Genomic DNA, 16,956 nt, shown 5'->3' with positions numbered 1-16,956 from the left:
GTGAGCTGGTCAAGAGAAGGAACGTCCGGGCCGGACTTGAGAGCCCTGCTTAAGAAGCCGGATGAGGAAGGCAGAGTCACCGGCGGAAGCAAGTGTCCCTCGAGCACAGAGTGGCCGACCTTCCCGGGAGGAGCCCGACATGCGGGCAGGCAGGTGGACAGGCCAGGCCGGGTCGTCGTTGCTTAATCTCCCCTGGGCTGTGCGTTCTGCTTCACTTTGCACACCGTCAGGGCTCAATGTGTCCGGCAGGCCACCCGGCATCTGGCGGCCGGCGCCGCAGCACCCGAGGGCCCAAGCCGCTGGCAGCGTGACAGGCATCGTGCCAGCGGCCCCTCACGTCAGGTGGGCGCAGGCTGGGCCTGGGGGGGCGCCTGGATCCAGCCCGCGGGAAGCGCGGGCACAGTGAGGAGGCCCACGGGCCAGTGTGGGGTCCCGGAGAACAGCCACAGAAGGCTCACGCCAGCCCCGCAAGATACCCGAACACCTCCCAGCCAGTCCGAGGTCCATGCTCCCTCTTCTCCCTGGACTCCTTCCTGGGGCTTGTCCCCTTCTCCAGAAAGTCAGCAGAACTTCCTGCCCTTGAGCTTGCCTTGAGGGAAAGAGAGGAGTCCGAGCAGCAAAGAGGAAAACAGGTAAGGATGCAGGGGGGCAAAAGCGAGCCCCCAGCACCTGGAATCGCCCCTCTTCTGGAGGAGGGGAGCAGGCGGGAAGAGGGGAGCTGCACCACGATGGGCTCCCCATGTGCCCCCGGCAGCCCACCCCCACCCCTGTTGGTGCCACCCTACGCCCGCCTCTCCCCGAGCGCGGCGGGGGCGGGACGCAGGCGCTCTGCACCACCTGGGTCTTCTCAGGCATCTGGGTCAGGCCAGCCCGGCTGGCTCTACAGATAACACAGCTGCAGGTGAAAGAGGCTTAGGTGGGTCTCCATGGCAACCGCAGAGCAGGGGCGGGGCCGCTGCCTCCGAGGTTCAGGAGGAGCGGTGCTTCTGGCCTCCTGGGACAGGCGCACACACTCCACAAACACCAGCCCAGGCTGGATCCTTCCTCCGGGCGTTGCTTTCTCTCCCTACAACTGCTGAGAGACAGAGAGGGAAGAGCAGGAGGCAGCAGCCCACCGCGATGAGAAAGAGGAGGGGAGAGGCCTAGGAGGTAGTCTTCGTCCCCCGGACGCGCTCTTCTCTCAGGCTGGAAAGCAGACGGCAGGACCCCGCGGGACCCTTCACCCCCGGAGAGGCTGGCCTCAGAAAGCCAGGTAAGAAGGTGGTCTCCCCGGGAGACTGTGGCTTCCCCACCCGAACCCTGGAAGTGGCAACCCCACCTGAAACCTTCTGGACGTTAGAGCAGGGGTCGGGGCAGAGCCTGGAGCTGGGAGGGGTTGGCTTCGGGGCTGCGGGGGCTGGGGACAGCCTCCTGAGCTGTCGGAGCCCAGGGCCAGGATGGTTTCAGGGAGGGCTCCTTCGTCCCCATCCGTCCCACAAGGGTCGGTGAACTCCGAGGGAGCCTCGGGGCTGTGACCTGTCCTGTGGGAAGCCACAGGTCCGTCTGCTCTGGAACTGGCAAGCCCCAGCCTTTTCTCTTCTGCTTTGATGGGGAGGCCCCGCGTAGGGGGAAGAGAGGTGAAAGCCACGAGATTCGTCGATTTGAGAATCGTGACTCAAGCACCTACTAAGAGCAGGCTCTTGGGACACAGCTGTGCCCAAGCCACGAGGGTGGTGTGTAGACCTCGGGCTGTGAGCCCCGGTGACACACCGGAGGGGTGGCCTGACGGAGCTGTGCGGGTACGTTTCCGGGGGAGGATAGAGCTTGGGAAGAGACGTCTGAGCAGTGACCAGAGGGTCAGCATAGAGTTTCCTGGGGATCGGCCACCCCTCTCCACCCCCACAATGACTATGGTCATTTGGGCCTGAGCACTTGACCCCTCCTGGTTGCACCTCTGCCTCAGAATGAGGAGGACTGGCTGCCATTCATTCATTCATTCATTCAGGAACCATCTATGAAATGTCTACTACATGCCAGCAGATTCAGCAAACAGAGCTTTTGCCCTCTCAGAGCTGGCAGGGGAGAGAGGAAAAGAACCAAAAAAGTGAGAAATGTATTCGTTACAGATGCCGTCAGATGCTGGGCCCTCGTGCCTCCAACGGCAGGCACCCAGCTCCACCTCGGGGGGGCGTCAGTGAGGGGCAGGCAGAGGGGAGCCGACCCTTGAAGTGAGCCTTAGAAGAGGAGCAGGTGGCCCACAGGTCAGCAGGTCGGGCCGAGTCACACCTGGCCTGGTGGAGTCCCGGTGGTTTTTCTACGATGCTGAAAAGAAGTGAGGTTAATTCGTGATCTATGAAGTGGGCCTTGGGCCTTGGTTCTAACAGGACTGGAAGGAAGGTCAGAGAGCAGAGCGCTTACTCTCTGCACATGTTTCAAGGCCTCTGCCCAGAAAGAGGGTCTGGCTTCAGCAGAGTCACATTGCCTGGTCTCTGAAGCAGGCGGCAGCTTGGACAGTCCAAGAAGTTGCCACCCCAGGCCCGTGGGCCTGGGGGACATGCGAGGCAGCCCTCGCTCTGGCCAGCAGACACCCCAGGTCAGTTGTTAGAGCCCTGCTTCGGTGGGGGGGCCTGGGCACTGCTCCCTTTGTACTGAGACAACAGCTTCCTGACCAGGGCTCTACCGTCCCTCCCTGGCTGGCCACGGGGCTAGCGGCCTGGCACTCCCCAGAGGCAAGGGATCCTCTCATGCCTGATGTAGGGGTCTCAGAGCCTTGCTTCTAACTCGAGGACACACCCCTGATTGTTCCCTCCGCTGAGACCATCCCCGCTCCCCTCTGACTGCTAACTGCCTGGGACCAGACGCCTCTTGCCCTGGAGCTTGGGGATGGTTTTTCTAGCGTATCTAACGAGCCACAGCTGGTGATAGTGTCTCCCAGGGAGCCACGGAAAAGAGGTTATCCTCAGGGATGTTCAAAAACAGGCTGAAGGAAGAGCTCAGAGAGTCTGGGGGTGGAAGGGATAAGGAAGGGGAAGGAAAGGTAGTGAATGCAGGAGCTCTTAGCCCAGTGATGCTGAAAGGCAGAGAGCGCATAGGAGGGCTTTCCTGCTGGTGGGGGTAGACTGAGGCTACCACCTGAAACTTCCCTCCATCCAGGGGGCAGAGCTCTCCCAGTGCCATGACCAGAAGACAGGGTTAGGGCAAGGCCGGGAACAATGCTGGAGTCAAGCTTGTGCCAAACCATAGGGTCCTTTGGAAGTCTCTAACACCTTGGGACACATCCTCAGCAAAATGCTTCTAAACACATAAAATTCAGTTAGGAAAGAAACCAGCTGTACTTGAAATGTAGCTATTCATGTATTTTTTAAAAATCAGTTTAAGATCTAGTAATCTATGTGCCTCTCCATCAACATATAAAATGATGAACTCTAGTGGCAGGGCTAATCCCTCCAGGAGCACACGGTCAGGAGGGAAGGGACAAAAGGGACACAAGCTAGGACGGGCCTGTGGAGTGAGGGAGCGGCTGCAGTCCGGAGTACAGTGCCATGAGGCATGTGCCCACCCTGCCCGCGGCCGATGCCCAGCTCAGACGAGGCCGGCTGGTGTTGGGAGATGAGCACAGCTTTTGGCAGAGTAAACCTAAGTTCAATTCTTCCGCCTTTCTATCCCTGCCAGATGCTGCTTGTGTCCGAGCCACCTGCACTGCTCCAAGCCTCAGTCTCCCTGTCTGTAAGTTGGGGTAATAAGGTACCTACTTCCTGGTACTGTGATGATCAGGAAAAGATGTCCACATAAGGGCTTTATAAATGAACAAGACATTGAGGTTTACAAACTCAGGTAGGGAAAAGAAAAACACCCTTCTTTATTTTCAGTAACTCCCGGAGGGAGCCCCAGCACGGCAGCCGGCCCCCTGCACACTCCCACCTGCGTGTGGCCGGGCGGGGTGTGTCGGAAGCCAGGCCAGCCCAGCATCCGCCGAGGCTCGCTCCCTCCACACCCAAGGGCATCTGTGCAGAAATGCCACGGTGCAGAGGAACAAGTCAGGTCCACCGGGTAGAATGAGTTGGGAAGGCTTCCTGCAGAAAGTGAGTTCTGAGTTAGGTTTTCTCCCCAAGCTTTAAATTGTGACTATGCTCCGAGATGCAGGAGAGTTGGAAGGGGAGTGCCCTAAAAACCCATAAAACACCCCGGGAGAAAACCACCGTGAATACTTTGCCCTACTTGCCCTCTCTGTGAGTATGTGCATGTGTATGAGACATTTTTCTGAAGAACTGGAACAGAAGACACTGCTGACCGTGATACTTCAGCCTTGAACCTTTCCACACGGCCTCCTAAGTTGGGCTCTTTGTCCCTTTTCCCCTACAACCATAACACTATCTTTATACCTAAAAAGATCGACACTCCTTCCCTAACCTAAGTTCATATTCCAATTTCCCCCAATGTCCTAATTGGTTTTTTTGTTTGTTTGTTTAATTTTTAAAAGATTATTTATTTGAGAGAGAGAGAGTCAGAGATAAGGACAGAGATCTCACACGAGCAGGGGGAGGGGCAAAGAGAGAAGCAGACTCCCCGCTGAGCAGACTCCCCGCTGAGCAGACGGCCCCCCCCAGCTCGATCCCAAGCCCCAGATTATGAACTGAGCCAAAGGCAGATGCTTAATCGACTGAGCACCCCAGGCACCCCAAGTCCTAATTATATTAAACAAGGATTCAATTAATGTTCGTGCATTGGAGGCAGGTTGTATGTGCTGGTGACTGAATGGGAAGCAGGCATTCATCCTGGGAAGGTTCCAGAGTCACCATGGTGCTGCCGAGGCCCAGCCGTGAGCAAGAGTGTGAGGGGACCTGAAGCTCACACTGAAGAGTCTGGCTTTGCCACAGAGGGAGGGGGTTAAACCAGATTTGGGGGATGGGGAGGAGTCGGATCCAGATTGTACGAAGTCCCCAGGGAAGACTACGCTTGCTGTTCTGATGAGTCTTCTGGGTGTCATGGGACCCCATTTGGCCATCACATTCTTCCCCAGACGGTCACAACAAGACTCAGTGGGGGCTTGGCTATGGGTCAGGTCCTGGGGATGCTGTGGGCTAAGCCAATGACCTCTGGCGTCGGTGTGGCTGGCCCGCCTCTGTCCTGCTCTCTCTCTCTTTATCCCTCTTTCCCTCCTTTGCCCCTTTAAGAACTTAATCAGACCTGCTAAAGAGCCTCTCGGGACAACAGCTGGCACCGGAGACAGAAATAGCTTCAGCAGAAACCTTGTCTCTGTGCATGGCTTCAGCCCTGCTGAGGGCTGGGGGGGGAGGGAGAAAATCCAGAACCTGCCCCTTGCCCTTGGGAAGCTCCACCACCTGGGCCAGAGAGGCTGAGAGCCCACAGAACCCAAGACTCAGGCAAGGTCACCCCGCACAGCCCTGGGTGAGCACCTGTCTTTAGAGGCCAGCTCGGGTCAGGAGCCCAGCCCTGAACCCAGAGGAGAGGGACCCTTCCTGGGGTTGCACTGTAGACCACACCGTCCTGGGGCAAAAAGTCTGGGGATTGGGAAGACATGCACACCTGGAGGTCACTTCCCCTCCAGATCAGGCCTTAGATTCTTAGATCCAGAATTCCCGGCCCAGACAGTCTCCCGTCTACTTCCAGAGCCTGAGCAAAGTCTCCTCTCGGGCCCAGTCTCTCCAGGGTGGGCGACATCATCAACATGAACAGTCCCAGGTCTGAGTGTGGCAAAGAAGTGGGGGTTGGTACGCATGTGGATGGGCCTTAGACGTGAAAGCTGGGCTGTCCCCGCATGTTTGCCAGGTCCCTCGTGGTGTGAGAAGAGAAGGGAGACAGGGTGAGGGTCAGAGCTGGCTCAACCCATGCTGCTGTGTTCTAGCAAAGAGCCTCTCCTGGGCATCCCAGAATTCTCAGTTTGGATCCGAGCCCGATTTTGTTATTGTTTTTGTGAAGGTACAGTTGACAAGGAAGGAAAAGCAAATCATATTTTATTGAATAGTCTGTTAACCTAATTCGTAACTTAAACAAATGTTTAGACACATGGAATGTGAGGTTCTGTTTACGGCACTGCCCTAATCCCCTAGCAAATGTGTGGTGCCCTGACGGGGCCTGGGGTGGCTTTGCTGCCAATACTTGGAGGCCAGAAGGGTGTGGAGATAAAAGCTGTCTTCAGGGCCTCCCACCTTTCCTTTCTTCTGTTCCCCTGCCACAGGAGGATCCTCTATGGCTATGGCCGAGCAATTAGCAACAGCAGGGATGGGCCTTGAGGGCATTGTGCGAAGTGAAGTAAATCAAACAGAGAAATACCACATGATCTCACTTATATGTGGAATCTAAAACGAAACACTGAGCTCAGAGATAAAGACTGGTGGTTGCCAGAGACAGCAGGTGGAAAGCGGGCGAGGGCCTGGGTGCAGGAGGGCCTAAAGGTACAAAATTCTGGGTATAAAATATATGAATCCTGGGGATGACTATAGTTAATAACATTGTATTGCATGTTTGGAAGTTGGTAAGAGAATAGACCTTAAAAATTCTCATCACAAAGAAGGCAATTGTAACCATGTATTGGGACAGTTATTAACTAGACTTATTAGGGTGATCACCTCACAATATATATGAATATCAAATCATTATGTTGTACATCTGAAACTACTATAATGTTACATGTCAATTATACCCCAGTAAAAGAAAAGAAAATAATGTTCTAGATATGTGCAAAGGCCAAAAAGCAAGAGAAAGCAGGGCATGTTCTGGGAGGGAGTGTGTGTGTGTGTGTGTGTGTGTGTGTGTGTGTGTAGGGCCAGGAGAAAGGGGAAGTTTGATGAGACATGAAGCTGACCATGTGAACAGGAGCCACATGATAAAGGGCCCGGAAGCCATATGAAGGTGTCTAAGGACATTGGGAACAACCAAAAGCTTTTAAATACCCCTGGGCTTAAACACAGGCCACAGATGGTGACTATTGGAGGCCCCACCCCGCATCACATCAAACAGCATCATAAAAAGGATCCACGTTATGATTACTTTTAAACAAAACTTTGAAAGGGGTTTTACAACTCTAATTTGGAATTATTATCAATTTTTTAATTTCAATTTTTCAGATTTCTATTGATATTTTGAAGCCAGTGAAATTTGCAAGGGAGGAGGTATGGGTGTGACAGGCTCACAGCTCACAGACCCCATGCTCTATGTTACGGTATCTAATGAAAATGAAATAGTGATATGATCAGGCTTATGATTTAGAAGAATCCCAGTTTCAGGGCACCTTTCAGGGTGGCTCAGCTCGGGATTTGATCTCAGGGTGTGAGCCCTACATTGGGCTCCAGGCTCAGTGTGGAGCCTACTTAAAAAGAAAAGAAAAAGACCACGTTTTCTAAATCTTTGAGTGGAAGCTGCTCAGTGGGTATGGAATTTCGATTTTGCAGGAGGAAAAAGTCCCAGAGAACACTTAATAATCACATAACACCGTGCTTATAGTTACCACCACTGTACTGTACTCTTAAAATAAATCTTTCAGATGGTAAATTTCCTGCTATTTGCTTTTTTTAAAAAAAACACCACAATAAAAGGGAAATAGAGTGGAGATTAGATCAGAAGGACCATCCCTGGGTTGCTGGCCAGAAGCAGCTGTAATACATCTGGCAGATGGTCAAGACCAAAACTAAAGGAGGAAGAGAATGGACAGATTTAGGAGATTGGTAACACTTAAATTTGGAAGAATCAACAGGAATTGGGTGTAAGGTCTGACCGATGGGGCAAAGGAAGAGACAAGGATGATGCATGAGACTGGGCAACTGGGTTATGCCCACTGCCAGGCCGGGGCCGGGGAGAAGCAGCAGCCACAGGGGCAGGATGTGGAAGCTGCTAGGGGAGTTGTCCAGGAAGCATCTGGACACCCGCACCTGGAGCTCAACAGACAAGTGGCTTCCGGATTTTGATTTGGGAGCTACGGACATTGAGGAAGTAATTAGAGACGAGTGAAAGGATGAGGCCTATTAAAACAAGACAGCCTTGGACAGAGCCCCAAGGAACAGCAACAACCCAAGGAAGGCCAGGGGAGGGGCGCCCATTCGGGGTCTGAGAGCGAGTCCCAGGAAGCAGACTGAGGTACAAGGCAGACCAGGGTGGGACCTAGACCAAAGATTGTGGCTTGATGGAAACCAATGGAAGATTCTTTCCACAGGAAGGAAGGGTCAGTGGGGTTGGGTTGGGAAGCCTCAGGTGAGTTAGGACCTGTGCTGTCGGAAGGGCTGTGGCAGGGAGTGGAGGGTGTTTGGAGAGGGGAGGGGGTCTGAGGCAGGTGACGTTCATTCCAAGGCATCACATCCCTCCACCCTGAGTCCCACTGGTCTCTTCCCCATTCATTCATCTTCCAGGCTGGTGAAACTCCAGAGACAGGTGCCCAGCATTGAGAGGCAGGTGCAGTATGGCCTGGAGGGGTTGCGGGAGGTTAACCGAAGATGTCTTCCTGGGGAAGGAGGGCCTGGGCCAGGTTTAGAAGCGTCCTAGTGTGAGGCTCAGTGGGGCAGAGAAGCGGGAACCATCCCGGCAGTGTCGGTCCTCATGACCACACAGCTCGGCCAATGTCTCCTCCTGAGGAGGGGTCTCCACGTGACAGGAGAGTGTGGAGCCATGGGGGCCGGAAGGGACTGTCTCTCCCGTGGCCGCTGACCAATGCCCCCTCATTCAGGCGAGGTCAGGTCTGTGGGGCTGCTGGCTCTCCTACCACCATGCCTGCCTGCATTCATTCATCATTCATTCCTTTTTCATTCACTCATTCGTTTGGCATTTATTAAGCACCACAGCAGTACCACCCAGCACCAGGGAGGGAAGCATGAATAGGGCGTGGTCCTCACCCACGTAGGGAGTCCGGGAGTCAGATGGTCACGCTCCATGAAATGTTCCTGGGGCTGCGAGAAATGTCTGTGCCGAGCACAGTCAGAGCACCAAGTGGAGCGTGGTCACATCAGGAAAAGTGTGTCAGGGAAGGTGTCAGGAAACACTTCCAGAGAGGAGCTGAGTCTCGTGGTAAGTCCCCAGGCAGGGGAGGCAGGGACACTCAGAGAGCAGGGGGCTGTGAGTGGCCCAGCGCCACCAGCAGCCCCTGCGGGGACTGGTAACCCATCCAGACTTGGAGCACCCTTCCATGCGGTTGAATGAACACCTGACCAGGTACCGCTCACTCGTCTGCTGTTAAGCATCAACCTGACCCATGTACTTGTGAAAACACAAACACCTGCTACTACAGGGAATGCAGCATGTTCACTTACAAGGGGTCCCATTGCCTGATGCGACCAGATCCCTTTGCCTTGGGCAGAGGCTCCTGGTGCTCACGGCTCTCAACACAGCCCAACTCCATCCCTCACCCCCTTCCCCACACTATGCCCAGCTTTGTGATTCTGAACACAGGAAGCAGTTAAGGGCGGAGAAGCAAATCTAAGTGTCCTGATCCCAAGAACAGAATCTGATGGTTTGTGTCCCTCCCTTCCAACCTCCTGGGGAAGGAGTCAGGGTGTAATTTGAGGCCCCGCTGGTGACAGTCTTAGCTGAGTGGAGGGTGAAAGTTTTAAACTTCCTAAATATAATGGTTGCTAAGGGAATTGGTGGTTCATGGGTAAAGAGGAGGTTTCGTCGATGCCACTCCAGGAGGCTACTGTTGCCCCATAATACTTTTCCTATTTGTGTCTGATTCTCAAGCATTACCAGTTCATTTCTCTGCAGGGTGGTGGGAGGGCTGCCTAAAAATGTGTGTGTCTCCATGCTTCCCAGCTATGTTGTTGAGACTGAGTTCATCCGGTCACTTTTCTCAGCATCTGGAGAGTCTGGGCAGGAAGACCATTGGTGCAGGAATTGGGAGCTTCTTAGAGGGGGGAAGGCATAGACAGGGGAGTTGGGGCATTTCAAAGACCCACTTTAGATTTTAGCCCAGGAATGGCCCTCACCTTCACTGCTGTCAGAGGCACAAACCCATTTCTGACAGTCAGCCATTCACCCATCCACCCCTCTAGTCAGCCATTCACAAAAGCTGTGTTGTACAAGACCTTGTGGAAATATGATGAGTGAAAGTCCCGCTCATGGCCGATGTTCCTTGCACACGTCTCTGCTCCTTGCACACGTCTCTTCTTGTACCATGGCTGGGTCTCCACCCAGGACACCTTCTCCATCAGTCCATGTGTCTGAAGCCAGTATTCCCCCTTCAGCCTGCTCTTGTCCACAAGCCTCCCATGACCCCTTAACCCCCAGAGTCACTCCTTCCCCTCCCCATCAGTGCCCACCGTGTGCTTCACCACTCCCATGGACCTCTTTCCACTGACATCTCCTGGGCAGCAGGTGCCTGATATGCTTTCCTGTGTGTGTTCTTCCACAGGTGTGTACACAATGCTGGATCAGTGCTTCTGAATGAATGAATGAACAGCAGGTAAGCTGTGTCCTTTGCAGGATGAGGTCAACCCCATACAGTTCCCAGCTTCCTTCAGCAGCAGGCTGGGGCATTAAGAAACCCAGGGTGTTTTCCTGTTGGGTTGAATTTTTCCCCCTTAGATAAGATTGTGCAGGAATAAGATTGTGCTCAGCCATACGCAGTATATTTCCTTCTTTATTTGGAGTTCATGGGGATTCCGGAGGCATCTTCCCTGGCCTCCGCCCTCAGGATGTATCAGGGATCATTATAACCGTGAGACTATCATACTTTCATGTGGCACTTAGAGTGCCCCACGTTTATTCACAACTGCTTCTCACGACAGCCCAATCTTGTCTTCCAGAATTAGAAATGATGGCTCAGAAAGGTTAAGCAACTTACTCCAGGCCACCCAGCTGTGACGGCGGAGCAGGTTCTCTCGGGTCCCAGCTCTCCTCCTTCCCCCTTGCTCTCCCCCACCCTAACTGACAGAGGGGCCCAGGAAAGACGCACTCCTTCCCTGTCTCGGCAGGGGCTGGGGGGGCCATGTCCCTCATCCCCTGGCTGCGGTGGAATGAAGCCCCCTCCAGGCTGTCCTCCCGGAGGCCCGCCGAGATGGTGCTGGAGACGCTCATGATGGAGCTGGCAGGGCAGATGCGAGAGGCGGAGAGGCAGCAGTGGGAGCGCGGCAACGCAGTCAGGAAGATCTGCACCGGGGTCGACTACAGCTGGCTGGCCAGCGCCCCCCGGCCCACCTACGACCTTAGCCCTGGCGAACGGCTACAACTAGAGGACGTCTGTGCCAAGATCCACCCTTCCTACTGTGGGCCCGCCATCCTCAGGTAACCCCTGCACAGGCACGGGGCCCAGCAGGTGCACTGCTACCCCAGGGTTGTGGCTGCAGGGAGAGGGGCCCCGAGGCCAGCAGGACAGGAGTGGGGGCATGTGCATGATCCAGGGATCTGTTAAAAGGAGTGAGGCAGAAGGAGGAATCTGCAAGAGCCCAGAGCACACCAGGCCAGAGCTAAGGGCTCAGAAGGAGGCAGGAGGCAGCTCTTGGGGGGCACAGGACTTTTAATGGGAGAGAACCTCAGGCCTTTGAGTTTTCTGTTCTTCCTGAATTATCACTACCCTGGATTTCAACACAGCTAGCTCTTTCTCCTCCATTGGTTTATTGTCCATATTACCTTCTTAGAAAGGTTTTCCAGACAATCTTCCCAAAATTCAGTTTTTAATTATCCTTTGTCACACTAGCATTCATAATAGTTTGCCTCAGGGGACTGTGCGTGTGTGTGTGTGTGTGTGTGTGTGTGTGTGAAGTGTTCCAAGGCCTGGGGCATTGAACACGTAGAGATTTAGAGCTTGGGGACCACAGTGTTCCTGAATATAAATGTGACCTTAATAAAGTTTGACCCACAGGGCCCAGTCTTGGCTGGGTTCATGTTAAAGTCGAAGAAATGTAGTCCAGCAACCAACAGTAATTTCAAAAGTTGCTCGGGTTTACGTGCAGTTCTCAAACACTAGTAAAGAAATACGGGTCCACAGTAAAATGTCAGAATATCCCCCAAATCTCCAGCCACACATCTCTTTAACCAATGTAAGCATCTCTTGTACCCCCTTTTTCTTGGAAATTCTCCTTCAATTCCTTCTCTGTCTCCAGTCCTATCCGTAGCCCACTGGATTTTGTATTCTTTTTCATGCCCTGCCCCCCCCCTTCTTCCTCCAGGCTGAGAATCTTATCCTCTCCAGCTTCTCTTGTTCTGTACTTCGGAATCCCCCCAAAATGTACCTACTTCCAGAAGCACCTGGGGATGGGGGAAGCGGGGGGAGTGGGTCATGGGGCTGGGGCTGGGGAGAGAAGCCAGGTGGATACACAAAACCTCATAAATGAGGGGGAGTCTGGGAACACACGTGTGATCGTGATCACCCCCTCACCTTTCCCGTCCCACTGCTGAAAAGTGTGAGAAGTCCTGACTCACAGTATGGTGGAGGAAACCACTAAGTGGGCTTGCTGATAACTGTCCGTCATTTTGAGCTCTAAGCAGAGACGTTTTAGGCAGAGGAAAACCTCACCCAGCCGGTGGCCAGTAGCTTTGGAAGGAGTATCGCAGGGCAGTGACACCATCAGATAGACATTTTGAAGAGATCACTCTGGCTACCGGGGAGAGAAGGGTAGAAGAGGTTAGCCAGAAAGCCCCATATACGTTAGGCCAGGCCATGGTAGCAGTGGGCTCCCCTTACTACTCTGACATCGATAACCTGAGTCAATGTCAGGATCTTTACATACACAGAGACATAGACATACACATACACACACATATCATACACATACACATACACATACACATACACATACACATACACACACACACACACACAGAACGGTAGCTATGACCCCAGTTTACAGATGAGGAAGCTGAGGCCCATAGAGGCTGAAAGTAGCTGGGGCGGTTTGACACCTGCCCGGTCCCACACCCGCAGGTTCCGGCAGCTGCTGGCGGAGCAGGAGCCTGAGGTGCAGGAGGTGTCCCAGCTCTTCCGCTCGGTGCTGCAGGAGGTCCTGGAGAGAATGAAGCAGGAGGAGGAGGCCCACAAGCTGACTCGGCAGTGGAGCCTGCGGCCCCGCGGCCCCCTGGCACTGGCCACCTTCAAGACCCGAGCGCGCATCTCCCCCTTCACCAGTGACATCCGGACCATCTCTGAGGACGTGGAGCGGGACACGCCGCCGCCGCTCCGGACCTGGAGCATGCCGGAGTTCCGGGCGCCCAAAGATGACTGAGCCATTCCCTCCCCTGCCCAGGAGCGGAGCCACCAGCAGGAGGGCATGATAGGCCGGTGACTGGTCCCGTGTCCTGGAACCTCCCCCCTTCCTCTGACTCCCAAGAGGTGTTTCCTTCCCAGGACCTTCCGATAAAATGAAGGACTCCGTCAGGCAGCACTCCCCCAACAGCCCTGAGCCCCGAGTTGGGGCTCCGCCAGCATCCGTCTCCTCCCTGTCCCTCCCACAGATCAGTGGGAGCATCCCCTCCCCTGCCTCGCAGAGATTCAGGATCTTGGCAGACAAGATCTACCCCTGGGGAGGGGAAGAGTTTGCCAGGACCCGAGTTCTCACCCCCAGTTCAGGGATGTCCTATTCACCCCTTCACCCTGAGTAAGGGGCGCTTGTTGGGTAGCGTGCATTCTCTGCGGGTGGCTGGTCTCACCGTGGCTCCTAGGTCCTTGCCTCTGGGACAGACAGGGCTGAAAGGGACCACAAAAGCCAATAGGTCACTCTCCTCCGCTAGCGAAATGAACAAACTGAAGCTCAGAGAGGGCAAGATTCTTTCACCTTAAATTGCAGCCAGAATCCCCCAAGGGCCGGGAGGTTGTTCCTGGGTAGGTATAGTCTCTGCCCAAGTCCTGGGCTGTGATGGGACAGCTCCAAGGGCTGTCTCCTCCTGCCAGTGATCTGACACATCTCTGACCTTGGAATCGGCATGGAGGTCTAAGGCAGCTGGGATCAGAGGTAAGATGCCCTTGCCTCGCCCCAAGAGAATCATCATTCAGGATGTGGCCAATGCCTGGCAGCTCCTCCCAGAGCTGAAGCTTCAGGCCTCCTCCTCACCGCTCTGGAGAGCCCAGGGCACGGATTCCAGGGTCCCTTCTCTAACTGGTCATATGAAGGAAAGTGATCTCAAAATCCCTAACTGGTCTCAAAGAACCAAGGGAAATGTTCTGGAAGAGCCACCCTACAGGGTTCACTGTCCTTCCTTTTCTAATATGGTTAGGGCTGGATACGGGACATGTGATGCTCCAATGTATGGAAGGTCAGGCGGCTTCCCTGGGCTGAAGTGGGGTGTGGGGGGATGGGCGAGGAAAGTGTCTGTCCCCAGCTACCAGGGCATGCTCAGAAAATGCAAGTGGATCTTACTAATTAGTCTAAATAAAATGCCAGGAGATAAGTCTGTGGGGACAAAATCCATAGACTCCCTGACCAGGCTCAGTAGAAAAAAAAAATAGTTTTTAAATGATCTGGTTTGGGATTATTTTCATTCAAGTCTGGAGAGAAAATCCTAAGATGATGGAAAACCTCTTATCCAATACAGTCAGGATGAAGGAGTTGTTTCATTACATACCTGGCGGCAGTTGAAAAGCACTTAAATGAAAATGTACACCTGAAGCTTCTTACATATTTTATGTTAAGACATAAGAAAAAGTTCATTTAATTGCCAAGCTGTGTTCACTCTTTTGTGACATGTATTGTCTGATGAGGATCCCACACTTATGTTTTATTGGCTCATCTGTCCTTTAGTCAGTCATACCAATAAGAACAACTGGCATAAACAAGTTTAGAACGAGCAGAAGGGACCCTCGGTAAGCAGACAGGTCACTTGCCAGGGGCAACAGTGCTGGGGAGAGTTAGAATATGATCTACTAGCTGTGAGCTTTCTGGGTATCCTGGTTGGAGGTCATCTGTTTTCTCTGAGGGAATGGAATGTCAGGGTCAACCTAGCTGTGGGGTATGGGCTATTCAGAGGAGGTCAACTAAGAGAATAACAACTCAAGAAATGGGCAGAAGATATGAACAGACATTTCTCCAAAGAAGACTTGCAAATGGCCAACAGACAGAAGAAAAAGTGCTCAACATCACTTGGCATCAGGGAAATACAAATCAAAATCACAACGAGATACCACCTCATACCAGTCAGAATGGCTAAAATTAACAAGTCAGGAAATGACAGATGTTGGTGAGGATGCAGAGAAAGGGGAACCCTCCTACACTGTTGGTGGGAAAGCAAGCTGGTACAGCCACTCGGAAAACAGTGTGGAGGTTCCTCAAGAAGTTGAAACTAGGGGTGCCTGGGTGGGTCAGATAATTAAGCATCTGCCTTTGGCTCAGGTCATGATCCCAGGGTCCTGGAATCGAGCCCCACATTGGGGTTCTCCTGATGGAGAACAGGAGAAGCCTGCTTCTATCTCTCTGCTTGTGCTCTCTCCCGGTCATAAATAAATAAAATCTTTAAAAAAAAAAAAAAAAGAAGTTGAAAATAGAGCTACCCTACAACCCAGCAATTGCACTACTAGGTATTTACCCTAAAGATACAAATACAGTGATGTGAAGAGGCACGTGCACCCCAATGTTTATAGCAACAATGTCCACAAAAGCCAAACTACAGAAAGAGCCCAGATGTCCATCAACAGATGAATGGATAAAGAATATGTATACAATGTGTATACAATGGACTATTACTCGGCCATCATAAAAAATGAAATTTTGCCATTTACAATGACATGGATGGAACCAGAGGGTATTATGCTAAGTGAAATGAGTCAATCAGAGAAAGGCAATTATCATACGACCTCACTGATACGTGAAATTTAAGAAGCGAAACAGGATCATAGGGGAGGAAAGGAAAAAATAAAACAGGATGAAACCAGAAAGGGAAACAAACCATAAGAGACTCTTAATCATAGGAAATAAACTGTGGGTTACTGAGGGAGAGGGGGGTGGGGAGATGGGGTAACTGGGTGATGAACATTAAAGAGGGCATGTGATGTAATGAGCGCTGGGTACCTTGAGGAATCACAGGCATGTACCTCTGAAACTGATAATACTTTATATGTTAATTAAATTGAAAAAAAATTTTAAAAAGAGTATCTACTGTTTTCCTCCTTCCCCACCACCCTACATGAACCTACCCTCCGCAAAGAAAAGGAAGATCTGAGACTTTTAACAGATGTCCTTTTCTAAGTTGAAGTCACAGGCCATCCATGAAAGCCTTCCCTGTCCACCTCAGTCAAGACAGACAGACAACCCACCAGGCTCAGACACAGGTTGTCTTACTGCAGTGATTTCCAACTGGTGACCCTCCAACCTATGAGAAGTTGCTCCTCTGGATGGATTCAAGTCATTAAAGAGGTAATAATGTCGGCCTCAATTTCCTTCTGTAAAATTCCAATAAGAACAAAGAAAAGAATGAAACCATTGTAGAGCTGGAGTGTTTGGTAGCGGCTGGCTGCAGGTGGAGGGGTGGGTAGAGCCCTGTGAGGGCTGAGCAGGGCTGTCCATCTCCCCTAGGTTTACCGCCACCAGCCACTAGAGGGAGCCAGTGGGGGTAGGAATACTGGTTACATTTCATTTTACTTTGTGGAATTTTTCCTTAAATCTCGTTATTATGAAATTTTTAGATTTTTAAAATTCATAATAAAATTTAAATTTTATTTTTATTTTTTTTAAAGATTTTATTTATTTATTTGACAGAGAGAAATCACAAGTACACTGAGAGGCAGGCAGAGAGAGAGAGAGAGAGAAGGAAGCAGGCTCCCTGCTGAGCAGAGAGCCCGATGCGGGACTCGATCCCAGGACCCTGAGATCATGACCTGAGCCGAAGGCAGCAGCTTAACCCACTGAGCCACCCAGGCGCCCCTTAAATTTTATTTTTAAAATATTTTATTTATTTATTTTAGAGCCAGAGAGAACGAGATGAGGAGAGGCAGAGGAGAGGGAGAAGCCAACTGCCCGCTGAGCAGGGAGCCCGATGTGGGGCTTGATGCCCGGACTCTGAGATCATGAGCTGAAGGCAGCCACTTAACCGACTAAACCACCCAGTGCC

The 16,956-nt window shown here is 52.5% G+C and overlaps 1 protein-coding gene across 5 annotated transcripts; it reads left to right on the top strand.

Moving 5' to 3' along the window:
- The first annotated feature begins 1,008 nt into the window (after nt 1-1,008).
- RD3 (RD3 regulator of GUCY2D) lies at nt 1,009-15,995 on the top strand. Of its 5 annotated transcripts, XM_082702483.1 has the most exons (6): nt 1,009-1,252; nt 2,106-2,311; nt 3,652-3,705; nt 10,334-10,384; nt 10,728-11,205; nt 12,845-15,995. In XM_082702483.1, exons 5-6 carry the CDS (start codon nt 10,910-10,912, stop codon nt 13,140-13,142), a joined length of 594 nt encoding a protein of 197 aa, XP_082558609.1. In that variant the 5' UTR covers nt 1,009-1,252; nt 2,106-2,311; nt 3,652-3,705; nt 10,334-10,384; nt 10,728-10,909; the 3' UTR covers nt 13,143-15,995. The 5 variants fall into 5 exon arrangements, with proteins under 5 accessions (XP_082558609.1, XP_082558610.1, XP_082558613.1 ...); XM_082702484.1 differs by lacking the exon at nt 2,106-2,311; XM_082702487.1 differs by lacking the exons at nt 2,106-2,311; nt 3,652-3,705 and having other exon boundaries at nt 10,896-11,205.
- The last annotated feature ends 961 nt before the right edge of the window (nt 15,996-16,956 follow it).

This window comes from Mustela nivalis (genome assembly GCF_964662115.1).
Source record: "Mustela nivalis genome assembly, chromosome: 16".
Lineage (NCBI taxonomy): Eukaryota > Metazoa > Chordata > Mammalia > Carnivora > Mustelidae > Mustela > Mustela nivalis.
Note: the sequence above shows the minus strand (reverse complement) of the source record. Positions and strands in the feature narration are given on the sequence as shown.